At 43.4% G+C, this 27,906-nt stretch overlaps 1 protein-coding gene across 1 annotated transcript in view; it reads right to left on the reverse strand.

Moving 5' to 3' along the window:
* The window catches only part of LOC124775978 (protein Wnt-6-like), a 152,875-nt gene that overhangs the window by 41,625 nt on the left and 83,344 nt on the right, over positions 1–27,906 (reverse strand). The window contains exon 3 of the mRNA XM_047250819.1: positions 6,366–6,558. Coding sequence (XP_047106775.1) covers positions 6,366–6,558 — 193 coding nt within the window. The remainder of the gene's footprint in view (positions 1–6,365; positions 6,559–27,906) is intronic.

Consider the following 27,906-nt stretch of genomic DNA (forward strand, 5'->3'; position numbering starts at 1 on the left):
GATATCTTTATTCAGGGGTTTTTACAGTTTTATTATTTACATAGGTGCAAAATATTTGCTATGTCATTTAGTTCTTTCAGAAAAACCAAGCGCAAATGCCTTCGAGAAAAGGCATTTTATTCAACAGAAGAATTGTGCACCAAGTGATGCTTTGATATTCAAAGACTTACAAATATTCAGCACATTCCTATGGAAGTGGATTGTATAAAATTAAGAAAAATCTTTTTATCACTATTGTAATAAACTGAACTAATATTTCACATGTTGTAGCTCCACTCCACCATCTCCTAAAGCAATCAGAGAACCCACAGTTATACGGGACGATTGTAGTTTTGTAGCTTATAAGAACACTCACACATTTCCGGTACATTCTACAAATGTTCAATGTGTGCGTTCTTGGTCACCCAGCACGTCTTCAAACTCTAATCCAGTTTCGTCCATTCGTTCACCTGCACAGTTTCGTCAATGCCCGTCGGAGCAGTAGTAATGCGTTCCTGCAATTCTCGCAGTGTTGTTGGCACTGGGTTTATATAAGTTTTGTCCTTAACATAACCCCACGGGGAAAAATCTGGCGTGTGATCTGGCGATCTGTAGGGGGGGGGGGGGGGGGATGGCAACAGAGGCACATCACCCAGACCAGCCCGCCCTACCCAGCGATGTGGCAGCTCTGTGTACAGAAAGGTGCCGCCAATTGTGCTCTAATGAAGGGCAGCCCCAGCCTTTTCGAAGACGAAAGACGGGGAATCGGCAGTCAGTTGCCGCAACAACTGCAATTGCAACATATTCAGGTATACGGAATCTGCCGACAAAGAATTTAGAGGTTTAGTTGACAATGGAAGAGCAAAACATCGCAACGATCGACAGACGCAGTTCAGTGTTCAGAACATCAAGAATTCTGTGTACAGAAAGGTGCCGCCAATTGTGCTCTAATGAAGGGCAGCCCCAGCCTTTTCAAAGACGAAAGACGGGGAATCGGCAGTCAGTTGCCGCAACAACTGCAATTGCAACATATTCAGGTATACGGAATCTGCCAGCGTTTGCTTGATGAAGAACAAGGGGACTTACACCTTTGTGTTGGAATGGCACTGAACACGTTTACTTTCGGCGAATCCCTTTCCAACTACACATGGACTATAATACCACAGACAAAGAATTTAGAGGTTTAGTTGACAATGGAAGAGCAAAACATCGCAACGATCGACAGACGCAGTTCAGTGTTCAGAACATCAAGAATTATTTCGAACCAAATTTGCAGGGATGCAACACTTGAAGAAATGCACGATTTATTCCACTGTCAGTTGCAACAGTTTTCTATGAAACTGAACGAAAAGTATGGAGACTTATATATTGCTGCAAAGTATTTTGGTTAAATCAAGGGGCATGCCTTGGGCGATTTTTTGATTTAAAACTCGCTATTACTGAATTTATGAAGGATAAAGAAGTGCAGAAACGAAAATCCGAACTTCCAGAATGGATTGCAGACCTCGCATTTTAAGTGGACTTGACTGCACACGGCTCACAATAAAACACTGCAATGCGAGAAGCAACTTATTTTGATTTGATGGGGATACATTTAAAAAGAAAATCACATTATAGAAGAGACAAATTCTGACAAAAACAGTCCAGTTCCTTAAGCTCACAAGTGTTAAAAAAATGCGAGGGTTGAAGAATTGTGGCCAAGAAAGAATTAAAACAAGGATAGTTTTCTAAACGTTTTGAGGACATTGTAAGCCAGAAAACAGAAATGTTGTATTCGAGATCGTTCGCCGTTTCAGTTGAAAGTGCTCGTGTGCACATGCAGATGCAACTTATTGGCCTGCAAGGTAATTCCCGTTTTAATACCAATCCAGCAGGTCAACATTCCTTTTCTCAGGTAGAGTTTCCACGTCTCCTTATGCGCTTCTAAAAGTTCTACAATACATCGATCAAAATATTTGTGTGAAAGACGTTCTTCCGATTATGAAACTAAACAAGTCACCATTACGTGGGAACTAGAGTGCGAAAATCTATGAAATTCTCTGCGTATGTCCGTATGCCGACAGTTCGTACCAGATAAAATTATGTCTTCAGCATGCCAAAAATAATTAAATAATATTGAAAATTTGTTTTGTTTGTGAGCTGTGTTGTTCAGAAGTGTGAAATATAAGATCACCTCCTAGGCAGAGCGATTGCAGTGCGTTTTAAATGTTGCGCACTCACCGTTTCCCACTGCCCCCCCTCTAAGTGCTCAGACAGCGTGGCGTGGCGGTAGGGGAAGTGTGCAGTGAGCTTGACACGGGAATGTTCTAATAAGGCATATCGAAATCTACCCTGAAATTTTTTTACACAGGAAGAAGACAAAGAAATGCACTGCCATAATTTTAGCTGCTAAGAGGCACTGCAAATATTTTGTTTAAAAATGTTACACATATTTTTCCGCGCGAGACTCGGCGAATCACTCACGCAGCGCCGCGTGGTGGAATTTTCCAGTGTTCACAGACACCAATTTTAAGCACCTAAAGCCTGGTTTACAATGGAGCGAATGGAAGCGAACACGTGTGAATGAGTATTTGCAGGAAATTCACTACCATTGGTTGTATATCGGTAGAATCGTTTATACTAGAGGGAACGGAAGAGAACACGAGATAGCGAACATCGTTTATGAACGCTGTGTTATTAGTTTTTAGTTTTTGGAGCTAATATTCGGCATACAGACTACAACTCTATTTTGTTAGAGCCACAATGCGAAACTTTGCTATTTAGTGAGGATTATTTTGCATGGCGAGCGCACTGTTCTTGATGGAGTATGCAAAATGGCGCAGGGAAGGAAGAATTTAAGTGTCTCAATTTGTATGGAAGCCTGATATGCGTGGAGACCGTGCACTTTATATGGAATTGCGTCTCCCATCTCTCCTTAGCGCTGGTCCAAAATTTTCCTTGTATGTCGGCTGCCATTTTTCCCTAGCTTCTCATTACCATTGAGGGGAAATTTATAAACAGAACACTGATTACCGACGTCGAGCATCATCTCAAGAGGTGACACAGCTAGCATTTCCACTGGGCGTGTGAAGTCTAATGGTCATTTTTTTTTTAACCAAAAATGGTCTAGTGACAAAGCACGCTTCGTGATCCAGAGAGCGTGGGATCAAAGCCCGTTCAGAACACAACTTTTTCAGTATGATTTTTAACCGTGTATTCACTTCTCACAGATGTTGGAAAGGTCACGAAAGACATGTCGTTCGGATTCCAATCTAAACTGCAGGGCTCCATTTTCCGATTAGGTAACTGGCGAAGCCTAGGGGCACGTAAGTAGCTGCAGTGACGTCCAGTTGAAAGACCTGCAAGAGGCCTACCGGGTACACCAGACAGAATTCTCTTTTGCTCGTGCTTGTTAGCTTGCTTGCCCCGGTGGAAACCTTGCTTAAACTATACAAACATTCTTTTGAATAACTTCATATCGACAGTTCAATTCTTGCACACGTTGTTCTGATAAAAGTGACTAGCAGAGAAGATAAAATCAGGGCATGTTTGATGTCAGAGACGACTTCCATCAATGAGGACTTGTAATTTGTTGAAATGAAATGTGTCTTGCAGTTCTACATTTTATAACATTTCCTGTAGGCTGTTTCTTATAATAATGTTTGAGTGTTGTACGAGTTTATTTGACTATCCGTGAAACAGTTCTTTGTTTATTCCCTGTAGTCGTCACAAAAATGGGAAGTGTCTATTGAATGACAAAAAAAGAAAAACATTTTTCTTGCATCAGGCGCACTGGACAATGGAAAAGTTGGTGCAGTCAGGCACTTCGCAGTAATCACTAGTTTTATTTAGAAACAACCGGGATGGAGACAGAAATGGTACCGGCCGTCGTGCTGCATATTGCGCTGCATGATCAAATTCGTAAAGCGTGGCGAAGAAAACTGTAACGCACAAATGACTGGAGCTTAAGAATACTGTTCCCCTCATAAACTTGCAATGACAGAGAGGTATCGGAAATTATGTTGTCTGATAATTTCCTGAAAAATGCTTTCCACTATCGAAAAAATTCTTTACTGAGAGGTTGAATTGCACTAGTTGTTCCAGGCGGAATCCACATTACATCTACAGATTTTTCGTCGTCCTCCACAAGAACAGAGGCGTCGTTATGTCCAGACCATGAATCGAACAAAAGCAATGAATTAGTTTCTGCAGCTGGTAGGAATACGTTTCGAACGAAATGTTGAAAATTATTCTTTCTCATTTTTCCAGATTTTGATACGTCTATTACAAGATTTTTGCAACCAAACAGACCATTTTTTTCCCTAGTTTGCCTTGCGGTTCTTGAAGACAGATCTACAGCTGGGGAAATAGTAAACCACTCATACTTAATCACTGGCGTTATCGTATGTGAATGTGTCATTGCATTCATTGATTGGGCAACCGACTCCGTATTTTTTTCACCCCGAAATGGTAAAGTGTGGTGTGCACGCAATACTTTCACGAAACCTTACTGATCAGCGTTATAAACAGCAGTTGCGGGTATAACAGCAAGTTTTGTCTTTACGTCAGCTATGAATTCCTCTATAGCATTGTCTATCACAGGCAGCTGCTCTACATGTTTACGTGATAAACTTGGTAATTTTGTGACTTCCGCCGGCCGTTGTGGCCGAGCGGTTCTAGGCTCTTCAGTCCGGAACCGCGCTGCTGCTACGGTCTCAGGTTCGATTTCTGCCTCGGACATGGATGTGTGTGATGTCCATAGGTTGGTTAAGTTTAAGTAGTTCTAAGTCTAGGGGACTGATGACCTCGGATATTAACTCCCATAGTGCTTAGAGACATCTGAACCATTTTTGTGACTTCCTATTCGGTAAGATTTCTTAAACCTGCGTAGCTAGATTGAGGAAGCCTGGAAATTAGCAGTGTTCATGGCAGATGCAATTCGGAGGGCTCAGTCTAGTAGATCTCCATCGGTAACGGTGCGTAGCCTCTCACGAGCAGTTCTAAATCTTTCGAACAGTTTTTATTCAGATGGTTTTGGGTTTCCGTTTGGTTTATATTCCTTACTTCTTTTAATTTAATCTTCCTTTTGTACCGTTCACGCTCCCATTTTACGAAACGAAAACGCCTTTGCACACTGCGTAACTTCAAACGTTTTTTCCCTCCTTCCTTTAGCCACTATTTTACTGCCTTTTCTTTGTCGCTGAAAGATGCTGCGTACGTGTTTTTATTAGGATTGGGAGGTATTCTTCTTCAGAACTGTTACTGGCACAACTGACGTCGTCCGAACCACAATTCATGGAATCGTCACAATTATTTCATATTTCTTCTAACGTATCCACAATTTCAAACGAAAAGTCTATATCATTCGAATGAATGTCAAGGAAATCAGCTGACAAATTACATATATGTACGTCCTCAGGAGAAGTAGGTGATTTCGGCTGGAAACCACGTTATTCATGAATGAGATTTTCACTCTGCAGCGGAGTGTGCGCTGATATGAAACTTCCTGGCAGATTAAAACTGTGTGCCCGACCGAGACTCGAACTCGGGAACTTTGCCTTCGCGGGCAAGTGCCCCACCATCTGAGCTACCGAAGCACGACTCACGCCCGCTCCTCACAGCTTTACTTCTGCCAGTATCTCGTCTCCTGCCTTCCAAACTTTACAGAAGCTCTCCTGCGAACCTTGCAGAACTAGCACTCCTGAAAGTGCTCGGTCGGGCACACAGTTTTAATCTGCCAGGAAGTTTCACGTTATTCATATTCCATCTCTGCTAAGCTGAGAACGTTATTGGATTCCACATTACTGTGAAACTGGAAGAAAGAAAAGGTACTATTGGCAGGCATGCCTTACTAAAGCACAATAAATATTAATTCAGCTTTATCTGTATTGTCAATACTTACCTTTACTGCAAAAAGCAGTGCCTAGTTGCGCATGCGCAGTTGCTACAGCAACGGCAGGGGCGTACATCTTTACCGCCGCCTGGCGCGCTACGAATTTGGCAATTTTCAGCCTTTTATTTTTTTAAAAATATTTTCAATGCCTCTTAGAAGGTAAAATTTTGACAGTGCATTTCTTTCGTTGTCTTCTTCCTGTGCAAAAAATTTCAGCGCAGATTTCGACATGTCTTATTGGACCATTCCCTTGAGAGAACTAGAGTAAACGTGCCAGGACACGGCCTGTGAGTCGAAATCTTGGCCAATCTGTGCTGTATGTTAAGGCATACCTTTTAATTCAGAGCATATCTGGAGTTACCTTTATGGGTAAACCGTTTTCAAAACCCATTTAGGATCTTACAAGTTGATAGGTGGCAACAGTGTTGCAAACCGTAAGAGTTGTCCACTGAATGCAGCAAGTATGGCTGTGCCAGTGGCGGTAGGGTAGGTGTGGCGAAGCGAGGCGGCTCACCGAGTGTCCTGTGGGCGCGTCGCAGGTCGCGGTGCGAGTTGGGGACGAGCAGCAGCCGGGCCGACAGGTAGCGGCGGCGCAGCTCGTCCGCGGTGCGCTGGAAGGGCGCCAGCCGCCGCCAGCACGTCTTGGCCGCGCAGGACCCCGACACGCCGTGGCAGCGGCACGTCTCCTCCAGCTGCTCCTCCACCACCTGCAGGAGAACGCGCACCTGACGTCAACTCGTGCAGCTATCAACGAGGTCCAGTGGTGGCTGTAATTATTGTATGACAGCGAAACTTGATATACACGCTAATGGAAAAAAAATAGTTCCAATTTTCGCCACCAGGAGCAAATCTGGCGCTGTTCTCTCTTTATACGACGGTACGACAACCGCACTAGCATTTGACAAACCATAACGTGAGTGAACAGCTATGGAGAAGAGAGACTGTGTTCTGTTATTGAAACTGTTTTATGTGAATGGCAGCAATTATAGTGTTGCAATGAGGTGAGAGAGCATAGCCGACTGAATAGTCTGGGGAGAGCCCCGATGCCATTAAAGAGTTTAATGAAGAAGATAACGAAATTCGAAAAGACGGCGTGGCGTTCGCTGTGTTATTCAGTGGTTTGGTATTTAACTAATTTGTAAATGAAAATGATAATCTTATTTCATTGCAGTGAGTAATTACTAAATATTTTTTTCTCTCGGCTAAAGATTTGGTCAAGTTGCTAAAGAACTCCAAGTTAACGTTGTGTTAAAGTGTTTTCTGTAAGTTGTGTGTCACTAAATCACAGTTCTTACAACAGATTCTATACAACTATGGATTATGATGGAAACAGTTATCTTCGGCAAAATGATCATTAAAACCACCGAATATCAGCCGCGCACAACACTGACGTATGTTACCTGAAACAATATTCTTCGCAACTCGTGCGTAATTAATTTCTGCTCCATACATCAGCAAGAAAATTTGTTATATGGATCGTGCTATGAGTACTGTTTGTAAAGAACCAACCTGATTCGAATTATTTTCATTAAAATGAGTTCGGGACCACCGGTGCACATTTATTTTTACACATTTTTATTACCTTCGGCATTTATGTCTGCAGAGTTGCGTAATTTGAATTTGCCGCTGAGATAATTGTTAAGATGGCAGCAGACAATTGATAGAGACTTTCTATTGTTAGAGCAAATTTCCTTTTAACAGGATAAGTATTTGAAATGCTTATTAAACTTTACTTTCATATTGTGCACTACTTAGACTAATTTTCAACGAGCAAACCTTTGATACTTTTGTAAGAAACACAGATAAAAACGCGATACAAATCGCTATCATCAATGGCTGCGCTCCTTGCAGCGTAAAGAAATAATTAACACAGATAATGCTTATTGAGAGTGGAATTAAAGCTACAAATAATTATTCACTCATATTTATAATAATAATGAACTCTGTTCTCAAGTAATAATTAACAAATAATTACAATTTCTTAACAGACTTCAGTTTGATATGCGTTTTGCGTCCGCAACCTACAAAAGCCAACCAACAAAATGTAAAAACAAAGGAAGACAAACGCAGATCATAAAAGGAATTTACAATTATCATTGTCTTTGTATGATACACATCGATATGTCCAATTACATCATAAAATATTAAATAAATAATTAATATTTATCATCGTTTTATTTCACTGTTTTTTCATATGTCGGATAGATTATGTTTATAACTGTTAGAGGCATAATTTCCTCTCGTCGCACTGTAGGTAACATTTATCTCGTGGATGTTACAACTGGTGAACTTGGTGTGGCACCTGGAAGAGGACGGCGTCCTATCCCAATGGAACTTATTGACGATTTGCTGTTGCTGTAACTGACCATGCAGCAGGTGCTCCAGGTAGTGCCAGTGCTAATGCAGTGTCACGAAAATTGTCCATCCCATTGTCCACAGTAAGGAAACTTTTCCATTATATTTTACACTGGTGACCGTACAAGATCCAGACAGTGCAGGAATTGAAACCTCTTGATCCGCAGCAACGTTCTGAATTTGCTCTTAGGTTCCTGACATGGATCAAAGTTGATGACATGTGGCCGAGAAATATTCTATGGAGTGATGAGACATATTTTACACTACAAGGTGCAGTGGATACACAGAACTGCCAAATTTGGGATACTGTTAAACCGTGGGTCGTGCATCAAGAGCCATTGCACTCGTCATACGTAACTATGTGGTCTGAATTCACAAGCACTCTTATTCTCGCACCATTCCTCTTTGAAGAGAATGCACTCAGACGGCCTGTCAGGTGTATCGTGACGTCTGCACACCATCGAGATCACCTACTATAGAATGTAAGTCTTGCTTTGGAAGAGCGCAGCTGTGTGGAAACTACAGTTTCCACGCAAGATGGGGCAACATATCACATCACTCGCCCAGTGAAAGACATAAAGATCTACTTAATGCAATCTTCCAAGAAAATATTATCTCCATACGTTTTCCAGATGTATGGCCTGTAAGATCACCCGGTATGAATTCATGTGACTTTCGGCTGTGAGGATATCTAAAAGAACGTGTTTACCAGAGACACGTTAGGTCTCTAACCGATCTGAAGACCAGTGTACACAAACACGTTGTCCAGATTCCACCGGAACTGGTGCGAGCAACTGTTGATCTCATTATATGTATGCAGAATCTCGTCAATGGCTCCACGCCCATACTGGACGAACTGTTTAAGTGGAGTTTTATAATCAACTCAACATTGTGCCTTCCTCACTTGTTTGACCTTTTCTGCCCACGTCCTGTTCATAATCCGTTACGTATGGGAACATTTCTATACTTCTTTCTTGCATTCACAGCGCCAGATCTGCACTTGGTGGCCAAAATTGGAACTAACTTTTACCAGCATAAATCGGTTCCACATTAACGCATTAGAATATCTACAAGTTTCGCTGCCATAAGATAATTGTAGCCAACACTGGACTTCTATGGATATCTCCACTTTAATTACAAGCACCTGGTACACCTACATAGCTGAGCCCCTTCGTTCGATATGAGGAGCACCTTCCCCTGTCTTTCGTGACTTGTGGTGTCAGGAAAAGAAGGACGTATAATTCTGTCATTAATATTCGCTCAGGTATTTCTTTTAACCATTTCCGATGCTGGGTTAGTGAATACATTATAAGTTTATTGTTTAGTTAGTGTAACCAAATTTTGGCAAGGAGAGATATTACGTAATTTGCTTAGGTGGATAAACACCAATACTACAGGATAACAGCGACATATCTACAGACAAGGTTCCAGAAGGAATGGTCAGTACTCAGGGATGTGAAAGGAATGCTCATTTGAAACAAAAGAACTTCATATGGACATATTTATGCTCTATTCCGAATGGTTACTAAGATAGAACTCGTTTAATGTATATTTGATTTTTGGCTAGTGGCGTGTATGTATGTGTCTTACCCATCCTACTTCTTTGACGTTTTATTCTAGCTAAACATACCTCGTTGCATTCAGTTTCTTTTCTCGTGACGTCTTCCTGTCATACGAATAGAAGTGGACCCAAAATTGAACCCTGTGGGATTCTCTTTGTGATGTGTCCCAAGTCACTAAAATTCTCGACCTTTTGGATACTGTTTGACGTACTCATTACAACTTATTGTATTCTGTTTGTCAATAATATGATTCAGACCAGTTGCGTGTGAATCCTCCAGTTCCATAAATAACTATGTGTATTAAATGTATTCTATCTCAGAAACCATTCGTAACAGGGCACATGTCTATATGAATTTTTTTTGCTTCAAATGAGCGATCCTGTAATACTCCTGAATATTGACATTCTCCTAGGACACCCCTCCTAGGACACAGCTTTGATTCTTCCTCAGTCATAAGCAACCAAGTCACATATGTTGGCTGCTGTGAGACTTTCGATTTTGACCACAACAGTGGTTGGCATCCACTACTGGTATGGGGTGAAAGGAAATGGGTAACAAATGAAACATTGGAAATTGTAATAACATTTACTGAATGGTTGTCTAATATTCCCTACCTTTTATTACATTCAAAAACTAGAATATAGACTCAATCAACGAAACACACTCATTTACAGAGCTGTACCTTCTAACAATTAAGCAATACGCAATAATTCATACAACGACTACATGCTCCAGATGTGGAAGGAAACGTTGAAGTACAAGAGTCTGAGCAGGTTTTCAATTATACTGTGAGAGTCGGACAAATGACTCGCTGTGGTAGTACATGGACATGGATAATGACAAGGTTACTGCATAGACAGTAGCTTCGCTGGTTCAACATTATGGCAGGTAGCCCATACGCAAATTCGAATATAAGTTACTATAGAACTTAGAATCACACTGGGACTCTTATAAGAGACAGTCTGTGTGGATTTTCCGACAAAGGAACACCCCACAATCTATATAGTAACAGCAATCAGCATATATTCGACGTTACCTATAGAGAAAGACAGGGCATCGTGAAACCACTCATTTCATGTTGAGTGCGTCTAACTGAGTCTCCCAAAACAAAGTTCATCACACGAAAGAAAAACACGAAATCAATCAATTACACCAGTAATTTACAAGAGAATGCCAAGCAAATCACCTCGCATGTCGTATACAAAGGAAAGAAGACCCTGTAAAAACATTTACTCGTATTTGGTGTGGAGTGCATCAACGTGTAGCTACGACGCATGGCTCAATACACTAAGAAAATAGCCACAGTTTACTACGTATTCCCAGAAAGACATATACACATATACACATTACGTAGAACACTACTGTATCATTCACTGCATCTGTAAGCGATTAGTTTACGTCAGAATCCCTGACTGCATCCAGTGGTCAGTGAAACGAAATCATCTACGGGATTATCTGAACTACTCACGGCAAACTTTCTAGAACACTGAATTAACATGAAAACTGTATAAGTTAGGTGCACATTCCTAAGATTTAAGTTGTAATTGCCGAGATACTCAACCAACACATAGCCTGAACGGCCCTTTCACTATCAGCGACCAAAACGATTCGAACATTGATCTTTTATAAATTACTTAATAATTGTTGTTTACCTGAAAAATTTAAGTCTCTTCTTTATCTACGATAATGATCGAAGCAGAAGAAATGAACTAAAATGTGTGCTGCGGCCGAGACTCGAACCTCCATGCCCGAGGCAGGATTCGAACCTGCGACCGTAGCAGTCACGCGGTTCCAGACTGAAGCGCCTAGAACCGCTCAGCCACACCGACCGGCCAATCATTAAATTACTTTAAGTAGAAATCCCACTTGATTCCGCAACCAAACAATACCTTGAGTCACCCGCAGAAGACGTTACCAGCTGCTACAGGATCCTCACACAATCCGTCTTCCTTGTGTCCGCCGCATCCCTCTGTCGACAGACAACGTTGGCCGTCTGCTAGCGCCTCATTCCTGACTGTTCCCGTTTCTGCCCGCGGGAGGCATACAGCTGACAGTTACTGCCGACCCTGGCTCCAAAATCTACCACAACTTCTCTGGTCAGCGATTGTGTGTGCAAACACAGAACCAGACATACACAGCTACGTTAATGTAGGTTGATTCTTACAAAGAAGAAGACAGCAAACAGCCACTATTAATACTGCTATTTATTTAATTAAATAGCGCCGTAACCGGTGTCGAACTGACAAGTTCATCATCAGACGGCTGTTCACATGATTTGCAAAATACACTTTACATAATCGTCAGTTTTCGAGTTTATGGTTATGCAGGTTTGCAGTTGAGGCAATGGAAGGAGGTTTTGTATCTTACAGCTTACGTGCTGTGAATTTAAGCTATTTGAAAGCACCGGCACATTGAGGATCTTTCGAAGAAACGTGGTTTTGGTACGATTTGTTGCTTTAAAAAGACGAGAAACGACTTACTGATGGTTAAAGCCTTATCCTACTTATTGCTTTTCGTATTATGAATTGCGTGATATGAACATATGTCGTTTCAAGGTAACAGCGCATTGAAACTTGTTAAAAAGGTTTCGTCATGGTATGATCTGTTAAGTATAATTAAATCTCAATTAATAATGTGTCATTCAGAGCAGCGTATCATCAAAGACGAAGAGTTGAGAAACAAATGTCAGCTGTGGTGTAGTGGATTAAGGCTTGGGCTGTGAACTGTTCATTGTTTGCTTACTTAATGTTTTATGAAGGACTTGCTGAGTACCAGGCGTTACCCAGATGTGTTTTTATTCCAATCTTCTATTAATCCATCATGCTGTTCCCCTGCGCTCTGTCCATCTCCTCCTTCACCCCGTCTCTGTCACTCTTCTACTCCGTCTCTTCCCCCACCTCCTCCTCCCCCCCCCCCCCCCCGCGACTCTCTGGCCATCTCCTTCTGCGTCACTCTCTGTTCATCACCCCCGCCCCCCCCTATCTCTGTCCATATCTACCTCTACCTTTTCTCTGTACATCTCCTCCTCTCTCTCCACGTTCCCCTCCCCCTCTCTGCCTATCACCTGCTCCTCCATCTGTGTGTCCATCTTCTGCTTACTCCTCGCTGTCTGACCATCTCACCCTTTTATCTCCACGTTAACAGGCCCACCCCAATAGGAGGCTGGTTGTTGTTACTCAGTTACTCACAGAGTATTTCTATCCAGGTCGTAACTAATATGTGTACCAAATCTGGTTGAAATCGTTCCAGGGGTTTCGGATGAGCTTTTTACTCCTGGCTTTATCCGCGCACGTACATGTCAGATATATTTCACATATATTTAACGTATTTCACACGTGTTTGTGCACTATTTCATCTGTATCTCTTCCGAATTTCACCCTGGACTTTCATTTTCACGTAACTCGATGTTTATGACGTCGTATTTCCTGAACTACGTGCTATACGATGATATAATTGGGCAGATACATCCAGTGCTTCCTGTCTGCGAAATGTGTTGTGAATAGAAATAGTAGTAACGAAGTAATAAATTAAAACGTCATGCGTCATGTGGCAGCTTTTCACTGATCTCAACGTTTGTTGCGTCATATCTCCTGAACTATGCGTCGTACAATGATGTAATTTTTCTGGTACATTCAGCAGTGTATGTGAATACCGTCTAAAATGTGTCGCGAAAACAGTTAATAGTAAAGAAGTAATACGCTAAAACGTCATGCTTCACGCGGCAGATTTACTGTATGAACAGAAAAACTGTAGTAAGCTATGAACTTTTTTTCCGTTCATTATTACTTTATGGGTCATCAGAGAGAAAAATTTTCTTGAAAGTTTGAAGTTAGGTGGAAAGTTTGTTGCAAGTCTCTAAGAGCTCTTGTTCTCAAATACTGGATGACTAAAATATGGGTATTCGGACGTCGTGAGATACATTGCTTTTTCACCTCCACCCGCAACACTTTGGTGAGTAGGTGGATCTTTCGTCCACGCCCTTACTAAGCAAAGAGAAAGACGAATGGTGGAAGGAGTATATAGAGGGACTATACAATGGAAAGAACTTGAAGGCAGTATCATAGATGAAGAGGACACAGTTGCAGATGAAACAGGAGACACGATACTGCGATAAGAATTTGACAGAATGCTAAAAATATAAGTCGAAATATAACCGCTAGAGTATACGACATCCTCTCAGAACCGCTGATATCCTTGAGAGAGGCAGCCATGAGAAAACTGTGCCACATGGTGTGCACGATGTATGAGACAGGAGGTGACATACCTTCACACTTCAAAAAGGACGGTAGCCGAGCGGTTCTAGGCGCTACAGTCTGGAACCACGCGACCGCTACCGTCGCAGGTTCGAATCCTGCCTCGGGCATGGATGTGTGTGATGTTAGGTTAGTTAGGTTTAAGTAGTTCTAGGGGACTGATGACCTCAGAAGTTAAATCCCATAGCTCTCAGAGCCATTTGAAGCAAAAAGGACGCAGTAATTCCAATTGCAAAGAAAGCAGTAGCTGACTGGTGAGAAAATTACCGAACTATCTGTTTCATAAGACATGGCTGAAAAATACAAGCCGGATTACAGAGAAATGGAAAAACTGGTGGAAGCTATCGTTGGGGGAAGATCAGTTTCGATTTCGGAGAAACGTAGATAGCCGTGAGGCAATATTGACCCTACGACTTCTGTTAGAAGATGGGTTACGGAAAGGGAAGCCTACGCTTATAGCATTTGTAGGCATAGAGAAAGCTTTTGACAATGCTGAATTGAATGGAACCTTCTAAATTCCGAAAGTAGTGGTTTTGAAACAGAGGAAGCGAAAGGCTATTTACAGCTTGTACAGAAACAAGACAGTAGAATCTATGGGCATGCAAGGAAAGCAGTGGTCGAGAAGGAAATGAGACGGGGTTGTAGCCTGTCCCTGATGTTATTCAATAAGTAAATTGAGCAAGCAGTAATGGAAATCAAAGAAAAATTTGGAGAAGGAGTTAAAGTTCAAGCAGAATAAATAAAAGCTTTGAGGTTTTCCCATGACGCTGTAATTCTGTCAGGGACAGCAAAAGACATGGAGGAGCAACTGAACTGTACGGACAGTTTCTTGAAGTGAGGATATAAGATGAACGTCAACAAAAGCAAAACAAGTATAATGAAATGTAGTCGAATCAAATAAGGCAACGTTGATGAAATCAGATTAGGAAACGAGGAACTAAATGTAGAACATAAATTTTGCTATTTGGGCAACAAAATAACTGATGATGGGCGACGTAGAGAGGACATAAAATGTAGACTGACTGGCAATGGCAAGAAAAGCGTTTCTGAAGAACGGCAATTTTTTAACGTCGAATACAGAGTTAAGCGTTAGGAGGCCCTTTGTGAAGGTATTTTGTCTCTAGTGTAGTCTTGTATGGAAGTGAAGCGTGGACAATAAACAGACAAGAAGAGAATAGAAGCTTTTGAAATGTGATTCTACAGAAGAATGCTGAAGATTAGATGTGTAGATCACGTAACTAATGAGGAGGCACTGATAAACTGGGGAGACAAGAAATTTGCGGCACAATCTGAGTAGAAGTGCTCAGTTGATAGGACGCATTCTGATACGTTAAGGGATCACTGATTTAGTATGGGAGGGAAGTGTGGGGGGTAAAAGTCGTAGAGTGAGACCAAGAGATGGATACAGTAAGGTGGTTCAAAATGATGTAGATTGTAGTAATTATTCGGATATGAAGAGGCTTGCACTGGATAGAGTAGCAAGGAGCTACATTAAACCAACAAGACCGCAACAACAGCAACAACAATTCCTTGTTCAGTTCACCGACGTCCTCAAAGTTTTATTAGCGACTTTCTCCGTTCATCTTCGACGCTCACTGAGAGATCTAACGGCTGATAGTCTTGCTTCACGGCGAGAAACATGTCCCGTGTGAGAACTGCTTAAGTGATCCATTTCGCGCATGTATTACGCTTGTTTAGCATTCGCGTACTCCATCTATGTCTGGCCTCACTTCCCACTCACCCCTTCCCCTCCCTCCCCCTTTCCTGACATGCCTTTGTCTCGATTTATGTGGCCATTCCAGCATACATCACTTCGCCCCGGACAGATACTTCCGGATACTTGAAGCTTGTGGTTGATTCCTGTGGCTCATCGCCCATCACTTAGTCAAACAAAACCAGTTTCTTTCGCCTTGTCACGAGCGTTACATTATGTTTGTTTATGCTGAGAGTCAGCTGCCAATCTTTTCCCCAGCCAACAATCCTCGATCGCCTTGCATTCGCCCTCGTCCTCTACCGAACACTTTTCACTACATCTGCGTCACTTAGCTGCTCAAGCTATTTAAGCACTCGCGCATGCTTTCGTAATCCAACAATAAATTGTATTGTAAATTATAATAATCGTTCTAATTACAACACAATACCCAAGGCTTCGCCGACCGCTGTGGCCGAGCGGTTCTAGGCGCTTCAGTCTGGAGTCGCGCCGCTGCTACGGTCGCAGGTTCGAATCCTGCCTCGGGCATGGATGTGTATGATGTCCTTAGGTTAGTCAGGTTTAAGTAGTTCTAAGTCTAGGGGACTGATGACCTCAGCAGCCTTCGTTTTATATTCCTTCAAAAACCGCCGGACTTTGTACGGATAATCGACAACCCGGATAACCCACACTTGGGTACGGCATCTCTTGTACACCATTTTCGTATCCATGCGACAGTCCAACGTACCACATGCTCTGCACTCTTCTCAGGTGGAGCATTTTGGAAATTTTATTCACACTGGATCTTATGGAACTCTGTGGCTGTTAAGAACTGTTAGTGATGAACGGAACTAGTCGCAAAATTTTTTAAAGAGCTTTGTTTTATGCCATTATCGGTTTTGAACTCTCATGCCTACCTTGAGATAGCTAACTTTTCCAATTTCAGTAACGTATCGGTCAGCAGCGTACGTCCGCTCCTGTAATACAGCACGTTTTTTTTAAAAAAAAGTATCATGTATTCCTTCAGCAGGCAGTATTGGTCAAAACTAGAAAAGTTCCTCTAAGCATACTAACGGAAACCAACACCAGTTGAGATACTGGACAATATGTCTGTGGGTTACGTAAAAGTAGATACTATAGGGAGTGTTGCGGGTCGTTACTATTGATCCTGACACATACTACCCTCCCCCCCCCCCCCCCCCCCTTTCTCCGCAGTGAATCACGCTCTCCTTCACATAAACCCGGCTCCATTCGGATTGCGTCACATGCATTGGCCACACGCTCCTGTGGTGTCTGCATACTGTCGAGCGTTTCGGTACACATTCAAGCCTTTAAATGTTTCAATAGCTAGAAATCCAACGGATTTAGGTTCGGTGAACGGGTAAACGACGCCAACGGAAAATAGGGTCGTGCCTTGTCGTTGTCTTTCTGTATGAGTAACGTTCTCCAATAGCGCTGGTAATTCATCGCGCTGTTCATTTGTTTGGTAAATTGTATGGCCATATGAATCTTTCACTAATAATTCCTACCTATACGTTGATACTGAAACGATACTGATGTCTCGCCTCCATGATTGCTCGAGGACTCCCATCTGCACACACGTGCGCATTGTGACAAATTATTATGCCGTCTCTCTGAATCCAGCCTTATCTATCAATAAATTGCACTCTGTGAACTGCTGATCTTCTGCTATATGTTGTAGAACTCACCGACAGAACTATAATCGGGCATGGTGATCTGCAGGGCTAGGTCTTACACGGGTTGCATATTATAGGGATCAAAGAACTGCTAGTGCAGAAGTGAACACGCAAGAGTATGGGTGATATACGCAGCAGCTCCAGTTCTTCGCACACTTGTTTCAGGATCATGGTCTACATGTCGCAGTACCTGCTCCTGCATCTCCAGCGTGCGAATGGCGCGAGAACTACCGTGATCCGTTGTCCTTGCTGCGAATGATGCAGTCCCTATAAGTCGCTGGAATGGCCTGCTGAACATTCTTGCAGATGAAGTGCCGCGTCGTCGGAGTCCTTCGGTATACAGCTGGCGGACCTGGCGGTTGCTGCCATCAGGTAATCCATAACAGAATATCATGTCTGCCATTTCCCTCGTGAAATTGCAGGCCTCCATTGCGCTGTTTATAGTACAGTTTGTTCACACTGCACGGAAACATTGACCTTGCTCTGCTAACACAGTGCATGGGGAACACAACCCAAATTGATTAAAGAATCAGATCGTTCCACTGCTATGACTGATATCAGTGCCACCACCAGTGTTCTGCAAATTACAATCATACGCAATGAACTGTAATAGTAGGACGGCCTGGACCACCGAATACTACACGCTAAACATAGAAGTAAAATGATCCAATTCTCAAAAGGTACTGGTTTCCGGACATATAACTGTAGGAATTTTTCTTCTACTTTTGACTAATATCACCTCCTACTGAAAATGTGATACGTTTTGTAAACATCCTTTATGTTCCAATGGACAGCTTTTGTTGCTCCCACCCTTATGCCTTTCCAGGAAGATCCAGAAATTGATGTAGCCCATAGCATGACAAAAATAGTTATTTCTCATGTCTTTTGCAGTCTCAGACGTATGTTTACTAGTTAATGTTTTTGTCCAAAAACAACGAAACGCCGCCCACTGGAACGAGTTGCAGGAACGGGTAGCATGCTGCTGATAACACATTACTGTAATCGGAAGCGTTCGACAATGTAAAATGGTGCAAGATATTGGAAATAAAAGTTCAAATGGTTCAAATTGCTCTGAGCACTATGGGACTTAACTTCTGAGATCATCAGTCCCCTAGAAATTAGAACTACTTAAACCTAACTAACCTAAGGACATCACACATACATGCCCGAGGCAGGATTCGAACCTGCGACCGTAGCAGCCGCGTGGTTCCGGACTGAAGCGCCTAGAACCGCTCGGCCACATCGGTCGGCGGACTTCAGGAAATAACGGTTATGGAACTGTAGAGTGCGACAAGCGACATTGATACTGGCAAGAGACCGGCCCCGCCGCGCTGGGTAGCCGAGCTGTCTCAGGAGCCTTGTCACGGTCCGCGCGGCTCCCCCCGTCGGAGGTTAGAGTCCTCCCTCGGGCATGGATGTGTGTGTTGTCCTTAGCTTAAGCACGTTTAAGTTAGATTAAGTAGTGTGTAAGGTAAAAATTAAATAATAGAAGACTAGAGATGCCTGTAGTGGTAGAGTAATTATAAGTACTTACCTGTAGTGTAGAAACAATAGCTGCAAAAATGTATGGTATGAAATTAGGACCCACTAATGTATTCAGGTAGTGGGTTAATATGTATAAGTACAATAACTGAATAAAGAATAATTTTTTTTTAAAAAAGTAGTGTGTAAGCTTAGGGACCGATGACCTAAGCAGTTTGGTCCCATAAGACCTTACCACAAGAGACCGGCGCCAGGAACTCCAGGACTTTCGAGAATGTTACAGTTTTAATTTTGAACTCGGATAATGAATCAACGAAATATTTTTTCGCATGATATAATTAAAAATTAAAATTTTTCTGGGCTTTCCCTTACTTGTACTGTGAAACGTTGCTTCTTGTCGAATTTAATGATTCTACGTCAACGAGTACCCTAGAGGTGTTAATGAGACAGTTTGCGAGTATCAAAATATGTAACTTAAATGAAAGTATCTTTTAACTGCATTAACGTAGAGGGTTAAATTTTTTACATTGCCAACGGACCAAAGACCTTAGTATGTGACATAAATTTTAACTTGATACATTTACCCATTCCTGAGAAGATGGGTTTTTAACAGTCGGACAGACAGACAGATGGACAGACAACAAAGTGATCCTATATGGGTTCTGTTTTTATCGACTGAGGTACGAAAAACTAAAAAGAAAAAAAAGAAAGAATGGAATAGTTAGCCATCTGAAGACGGGCATGATAGCCCAAAACTGGTAATGGATTAAAATCATGCTATTTAAAGTATTTGTTTTGCGGTTGTGTTCTTCACCAACAATATACTTAAGTCTCAATTATTGTTCCGTCTCAGTTGCACACTTTTAATTAGATTACGTGTTTCGATCACACTGGACCATCTTCAGGTCTAAGTAGTTGGGTCGGATCTGAAGATGATCCAGAGTGATCAAACATGTAATCTAATTAAAAGTGTGTAACTGAGACGGAACAATGAATGAAAATTATCTTATGTATCAATACAATTGCTGAATCTCTCAAGACGATTAGGTCGCCTATAGTGAAGTATTTCAGCCTTCATTTTACCATCGTCCGTTTCCTGCTGAAAATCTGCTAAATGTTTCTGATGATTCAGGAGAATCTGCGTGACGGGCGCGAACGGCAGAAAGAGTCGAACAGACTGGGAGGTAGGGAGTATGCTTCTCGACGGGGGAGACAGGCAAATGGCAGAGCACCGCCGCATTAGCACGCCAGCTGAGGCCGGGGCTGGAGGGTGAGGGTGGCGGAGGCGTGGGCGGCTCTGGGGTGGCGCCCGCCGCGTGGGAACGGAATGCGCCCGCAATGAACACTGGAAGCGTTTTATTAGGACGCGCCGTTCGCGCCCGCCCAGATAAGATCGGCGCGGAGACAATGGCCGGCGCGCGCTGATGGATTCCGTACGACGCGGCCCGCCGACGGCCAAATTAGCCGCCATTAGATGGACGCATGCCAGCGAGGGCGCAGGGGGCGGGAACCCCGAGGCGCGAGCCTGCCGGCTCTCTTCCGCGTTCACACGGCCGCGGCAGCTACAGCTCGTCTCGCGTGGTTGCCACCGAACCTTTGTTTACATAGTGTTCTCTGTACTACCTGGTGTAAGGAGGGCCAATGCCCGTGGGCAGAATCGTGATTTTTTTTCCGTGCTGACCATTACGTCACTGTCGACTGCAAGCTGTTAACCAAGGTACCAACCTTCGACCATAGATACTAGTAGACTGGCCTTGCTGTGCAGAAGCAATGTTTTTGGTGTGGCTCCAACATAAACCACGTGACTGTTGGCAAAAAGTGGCGGGATTTCAAATCAGCGGTCTGCCATCTTATGTTTGTATCGGATTTTACCCACATTTCTCAATTGACTGCCAAACGCTTCCACCAAAAATACTTTTTAATTTGCGAAAAATTATGTCAGAACTACATTTGACCTGGATTTGTTCACAGTACAATTTATAAAATCTAACAAATACATCGAACGCCCTTCTGGTGGGCAGTGGGACGAAATTACTATAAAATATCGTTAAAATGTCGTTAAAATTCTTTTAAACAGTAAGAGTGGGCTCGTGTCAAAACTTTAAACATTGGATTCGCCCCGTTTTGAGCTATACTCTCTTATAAAAGAAAATGGGATACGGGAATTATCTCAACCATAGGTGCCAAAATTGTCGACTTTAGGAGCAGGTCCATTTTAGAGTATCAATTTTAGGTGCACCTCAAAGGTTCAGTTCCTACTATTTTCACAAAAGTTTAAACTATCAGTTTAAAAAAAATGAAATTTTAGATGAAAGGTGAGACTTTGAAGTTTCAGAAAATAATTTTGGAGCCTACATTTATTTAATAGTATTAGAAGGTAAAAAAAATTCTCTTCATGTGTCGACTATAGGTGCTCTTACCGTATTATAGTCTCACTTGTATATACAAAAAGGCGCGTATGTGCAGACGGCTTAAAGTTTTTCCGTTTCAGGGCCTGTATCCAAAGCTGCCTTCGGTTTTCATCCTTAGGGAACCTATGAGTTGGAACGAGAAAAAGTTATACTTACTTCTGTAACCGAATTATCACAGATAATTTCCAAAATGTAATATGAGTCTGACTTTACAGGCATCACTTTCAACACTCTAATTTACGTGATACTCTATTTCAAGTGTAAAAAACATATAAAAGTCACTTCAGCAGATTTCAATAAACGCATCTACACTATCATAGAAACACTTACACGTGAAATGTAATGCCATTTCCCCCGACAAAACGCTGAGTACGGCCATAAGCGCAACACGAAACAACCATGTTTTGCCAACATTTACGTGACTTTAGCCCAGAGATGTTGGAGCCACGAAAATGACGTCAGCGCCAGTCTATTATATTTATGGTCGAAGGTACCAACATATGGAATAAGTTCACAGATATGTGAGAGGCTCAAGGCCTTTTTAGATAATAGAACCCAGCACGTTGCCTTCGACGGCGAATTTTCATCAGAGACAAGGGAATCGTCAGGAGTGTCCCAGGGAAGTGTTGGGTTGTTGGTTGCGTTGTTTTTGAGGGAGGAGACCAGACAGCGAGGTCATCGGTCTCATCGGATGAGGGAAGGAAGAGGAAGGAAGTCGGCCGCGCCCTTTCAAAGGAACCATCCCGGCATTTGCCTGGAGCGATTTAGGGAAATCACGGAAAACCTAAATCAGGATGGCCGGACGCGGGATTGAAGCGTCGTCCTCCCGAAAGCGAGTCGAGTGTGCCAGATACGGCGCCACCTCGCTCGGTGAAGTGTCATGGGACCTCTGTTGTTCTCTATAAACGTAAGTGGTTTGGCGGACTGCGTGGGCGGCGGCGTGCAGTTGTTTGCTGATGATGCCGTTGTGTAGGATAAGGCGTCGAAGTTGAGTGACTGTAGGAAGATACAAGACGACTTGGACAAAATTTCCAGTTGGTGTGGTGAATGGCAGCTAGGCCTAAATGTGGAAAAATGTTATTTAATGCGGATGAGTAGGAAGAGCAAACCTGTAATGTTCGGATCTAGTATTACTAATGTCCAGTTTGACACAGTCAAGTCGTTTAAAGGTCTGGGCGTAACGTTGCAAAGCGATATGAGGGGGAATGAGCAAGTGACAACTGTCGTAAAGAAGGCAAATGGTCGACTTCTGTTTAATGGGAGAATTTTAGAAAAGACTGTTTCACCTCTAAAGGAAACAGCTTACAGGACCCTCGTGCGACCTATTCTTGAGGACTGCTGAAGTGTTCGGAATCCGTACCACCTCGGATTGAAGGAAGACATCGAAGCAATGAAGAGGCGGGCAGCTAGATTTGTTACCCGTAGGTTCGAACAAAACGTAAGTATTATGTAGATGCTTCGGGGGAGGGAAGGTGGCTTCCTTTTCAGATGTAGGCCATCCGAACTCCCCCTCATCGATTTGATTAATATTGAGAAGATGCGTCGGTCACGACTATGACTTCAACATACCTAAAGAGGAAATCTAGTTCGAAAATTTTACATTTAGTTACACGCACTGACAGAAGGAGTTGTGCGACATAAACGAAAGTTGGTAGGCGTGTTTCTACAACTGAAGTATGATATTTATTCAAATTTCCAGTCTGGAACCGCTTGACCGCTACGGTCGCAGGTTCGAATCCTGCCTCGGGCATGGATGTATGTGATGTCCTTAGGTCGGTTATGTTTAAGTAGTTCTAAGTTCTAGGGGACTGATGACCTCTGAAGTTCAGTCCCATAGTGCTCAGAGCCATTTGAACCATTTTTGGTTAACAGCCGCTCACATACCGCTGTTGTAAACCAACATGCTCTGCAGAGTGTCAACGCGCTGCTTTGGCCTGGTCGATCACCAAATGTGTCTGCATCGAACACGTTTGGGATATCATCGGGCGACAACTACATCGTCATCCAGAAACAACATTACTCGTCTGTCTATTGACTGACTAAGTGCAACATGCATGGAACACCATCCCACAAACTGACATCTGGCACTTGCATAACACAATACATTCACGTTTGCATGCCTGCATTCGACATTCCGTAGGTTACGCCGGTTATTAACAATCTGCCGTCCGTACGTCTCGTACAGATTTATTCGCTTGGCGCCGGCAACGCTAATTTGGATTACTTGGCTTGTCTCCTGCCGCTTGTCACCTTTCCGTTGATGAAAAGCTTCAAACACATGGACTTTTGCGCGGTTTAATTTTTCCGGAAATCCTCTATTTTGCCGTATCGTTCCACAAACTCAAATTTTATTTTCAAGTAACTTCTCTGCAAGTCCTACACTGTTATAATAATTATCCATGTAGAGGTGATGCCATTTTCCATAAGAAGGTGGCAGTAGTTCCATCACTGTTTTTGCTAAAGGTTGTCCTGCGCCGGAATATATCTTGAATGAGGAAATGTATCCCGTACTCGAATCACACAGCATCCGAATGAGAATGAAATATTTCGTAATTTTCGACGGATTGTAAACTTTAAAATTTAACTGTCCACGCTACGGTATCATTCCTTCATGAATTGAGATGTTTTTGACTTAGGTTAAACGTTTCTTTTTTAACTTATTGAAAAAATAATCAATTACGAACTGCACTTTGAAAAACCGGTCGGTATTATCCGGTTTATTGTTCTTGTCGGAAAAATGTAAAAATGATAATATTTGTCTTCATCGGTTGCGGGACATCGCCTTGCGAAATATCGGTGTGTCTATCAATGGATTCGTTGACCAGTAATCATCGATCCTTGCTTTTTTCACAATTCTCATACGGATAGGAAGCCCAAACCATTTTCTAAGTTCGGGTCCCGTAACGTCGACAAATTTGGAATTTTTTAAATCCACTTTCCTTCTATTGCAATTTTGAGTGTAATACTTGTTGGTTTCGTTGCTAATATATTCAAATAGATCGTTCCTAATATATAATTCTACGGTATTCACTACCCTCTGTGTATCTTTGGGTAACACGTGTAGACCCGGAGATCCTTCAAATTTATTATTGGTCCTCAGTAAATCATAGTCTGTTTTCTTCGTATGATTCATCCGAATCAATTGGCAACTGTAGCGTTCACCGAATTCTTTTTGGACGTATTTCACTATCTTCCGACGATTCTGCTTCACTTTCATTTTTTTGATATCCAATGTCTTCGTCCCATTCGGCCAAGTCGTCCGGAACGTCAGACAACACGTCCGCGCATTCATCGTAAATAATCGTAATGTCTCTTTCGTCAGCCACGATGAAAGGGCACAAGTACTTATAAAAACAAAAACTTGTTGACGTGTGTAACTTATTGTTACGTAAACAAAACAAGAACAGAATGATAAAGATGCTAATGTGCTGTCACCGGCCACTGAGCGATACTATGCTCACGACACCACTGTGGTGTCGCTGGCCGTTGACCGCTATTTCGCGCACGACACCACTGTGGTGTCGCCGCACAGCAAAGTGTTAATATATCATCATTTCACATTTGCAATGGCTTATCTCGAGCTTACAGTAGCTTGTGATCTTGCAATATTAATCACTTAAATATGTTACCTAGTGATATCTGTCCCCGAAATTTCAATACTCTACATTAATTATTTTTTTATGTTGCGATTTTTTTCCGGCAATGTATTTTGTATAGTTGCTTATATTCAAAAAGTCCGCAGCCAGTGTGCCTTTGGCAGTGGTGCGACGAGCACTTCTCGTTTGCGTCTCTCCTGTTGTACTGCTTGCGAGCGAGCGCGCGTTTGTTTACTTGTTTTCGTGTCCGAATTCATCGACCATCATGGCGTTTTGCTGTCGCCAAGTCATGATTGAATTAACTTTTCCACTGGATCATAAACGACCAAAAGCATATGAGGTAGAACGATTTATACGGGACGAAATGCGTATCCCGCCGCAGTATTTTCTCGGAATTCATTTTTCTATCCTTAGTACGACTGTGTACATCAAGCTGGCGAGTGAAGTGCTGTGCGTCGACGTTGTGCGGCGCCATGATACCGATCTCAGGTTCCAATATTCCGATCACGCTGGGTTTCGCCTCCGACCGCTGAGGGTTTTCGAACTCCCCTTTGAGGTGCCGTCGGACGTTCTGGTGGCCGCTTTTGAAACTTACTACAACATCCTCAGTCACGTAGCTGAAACAAGGAAGACGTCCGTAACCTATCGTGTCCCCATCGGTGTTCATCAGATAAAAATCGAAATGAGGAATCATGTGCCACCTTAATTGGTTACTGCCGGCTGCGGGGCTGTCGTCATGTACCATGACCAGCTGCGCACTTGTTCAGGTTGTGCCCAGGAAGGCCATGTCCGTTCTGAAAATTTGTACGTTAATCTGGTGATTCGACCTGTTCAGCTGCCATTCATTAACAGCATTCCAAGGGGTGTTCTCCAGCACGAAGACTGGTTCAGACGCCGATCGGAGACTTGGCTCTCCCTGTGCCGCTCACTGTGTTACCTCTATAGTACGCGTACTCGCCGAGGCTGCCTGCGGCGCCCACTCTGAATCGGTCGACTCCTCTCGACGACGCTATGGACGTTTTGTCTGTATTTCTGCCACAGGCAGTACCAACGGACGATGGTCGTCAGCAGACGCAAGCCGTCTGTCCCGATCCCATGGTTGTTGATCAGGGAGCTGTGCCGACTTCTGCTTTGCTGCCGTCTGGCCGCATGTTGGACGACATGGAACGACATGTTAGGAAGCAACGATCACCGAGGAAGCGGAAGAGACGGTACCGTACCCCTTCTGGTAACTGCCTCCATAGATGTGCGCAAAGGATGACGACCCTTCTATGTCTTTATTCCATGAAATGCTGTATGCTGTGGACGCTGCTTCAAGAGGTGCATGTTGCAACCATTTGTGCTCCCCTTTCTTCATGGCACACGTCTACCATGTTTCCCCTACTGGTAGTGGGGTGGCGATCGTCTTACGTGATGGTACCCTCACTGATACAGTTGCCTATCTCCCTGATCCCAGAGGTACGGTTATCATATTTAGTGGCGTCAGGATCACCAACGTCTGTGTGCCAACAGGTTTGGGTCTCTGCCGCGATCGTTTCACTTTCTTCTCCGAGGCGGCCATACCTCTCTTCCTGGGTCGGAGGAATGCATTAATCGTGGGACGCCACTTCATGTCCACACAGGGCAACTGTCACATCACTCTGTGTGCGTGGCGAAGGCGGCGGTTGTCAGGCAACTCAGCCTTATGGACTCTTGGGAGTATGTCCATGGTGATCGTCTGGGGCTTCCACTTTTCACTAGCCATTCTTGCAGTCGTCTCGATCGTGTTTATATCTCCCGCAGTATTGTCGGTGGGGTGCAGGCTGTTGAAGTCCTGTTCGTTGGATTCTCTGATCATGACGCATATATATGTGCCGTCAATCTCTGCCACCAAAGAGTGTAGCGCGGTCGGGGTGCATGCTTTTTCAGTGTGCCTATTGCAAAACAAACTTGTATTACATTCCAAAGCGGTGCTCGGTCATCACACAATTTCGTAGCGTACCACACAATCTGTTTTAGAATAACACGGGAATGAAACTTTAAAAAAAAAGGATACCGGACGCGAGTTTCGATCCTCCGACCTCGAACTTGTGAAACTAAGTGCTTACTCGCTTGGCTGCGAAATCCTTGTATACACACATCAAAAAAAGTTTTGCATCACCCCGGTTCTCAGAACTCCTGAAGATAGACTTTGACTATGGATATTGTATCACAGACACAATCCCTTTTGCTGTTCAGAGATGCCACTAAACCCACCAATAGATATAAACAACCATGCATGAGCAGCGCCTATTAGACGGAGGGGGTCCGACAGCCGATTAGTTCCAGTCATTCCACCAGGAAGGAGGCAAATGGCTCGTGTTGTTTCTAGTTCAACCACGCCTAGATGGTCGGTACCGCGGTTCGATCGCATCCGCATTGTTACTTTGTGCCAGGAAGGGTTCTCAACAAGGGAAGTGTCTAGGCGTCTCGGAGTGAACCAAAGCGATGTTGTTCGAACATGTAGGAGATACAGAGAGACAGGAATTGTCGATGACATGCCTCCCTCAGGCCGCCCAAGGGGCTACTACTGCAGTGGATGTCTACTACCTATGGATTATGGCTCGGAGGAACCATGACAGCAACGCCACCATGTTGAATAATGCTTTTCGTGCAGCCACAGGACGTCGTGTTACGACTCAAACTGTGCGCAGTAGTCTGCATGATGCGCAACTTCACTCTCGACGTCCATGGCGAGATCCATCTTTGCAACCATGGCACCATGCAGTGTGGTACAGATGGGCCCAACAACATGCCGAATGGACCGCTCGGGATTGGCCTCACGTTCTCTTCACCGATGAGTGCCGCATATGCCCTCAACCAGACATTTGTTGGAGACGTGTTTGGAGGCAACCCGGTGACACTGAACGCCTTAGACACTGTCCAGCGAGTGCATCAGGGTGGAGGTTTTCCTGCTGTTTTGGGGTGGCATTATGTGGGGACGACGTACGCCGCTGGTGGTCGTGGAAGGAGCCGTAACGGCTGTACCTA

Source organism: Schistocerca piceifrons, chromosome 2, assembly GCF_021461385.2.
Source record: "Schistocerca piceifrons isolate TAMUIC-IGC-003096 chromosome 2, iqSchPice1.1, whole genome shotgun sequence".
In the NCBI taxonomy this organism is placed as follows: domain Eukaryota; kingdom Metazoa; phylum Arthropoda; class Insecta; order Orthoptera; family Acrididae; genus Schistocerca; species Schistocerca piceifrons.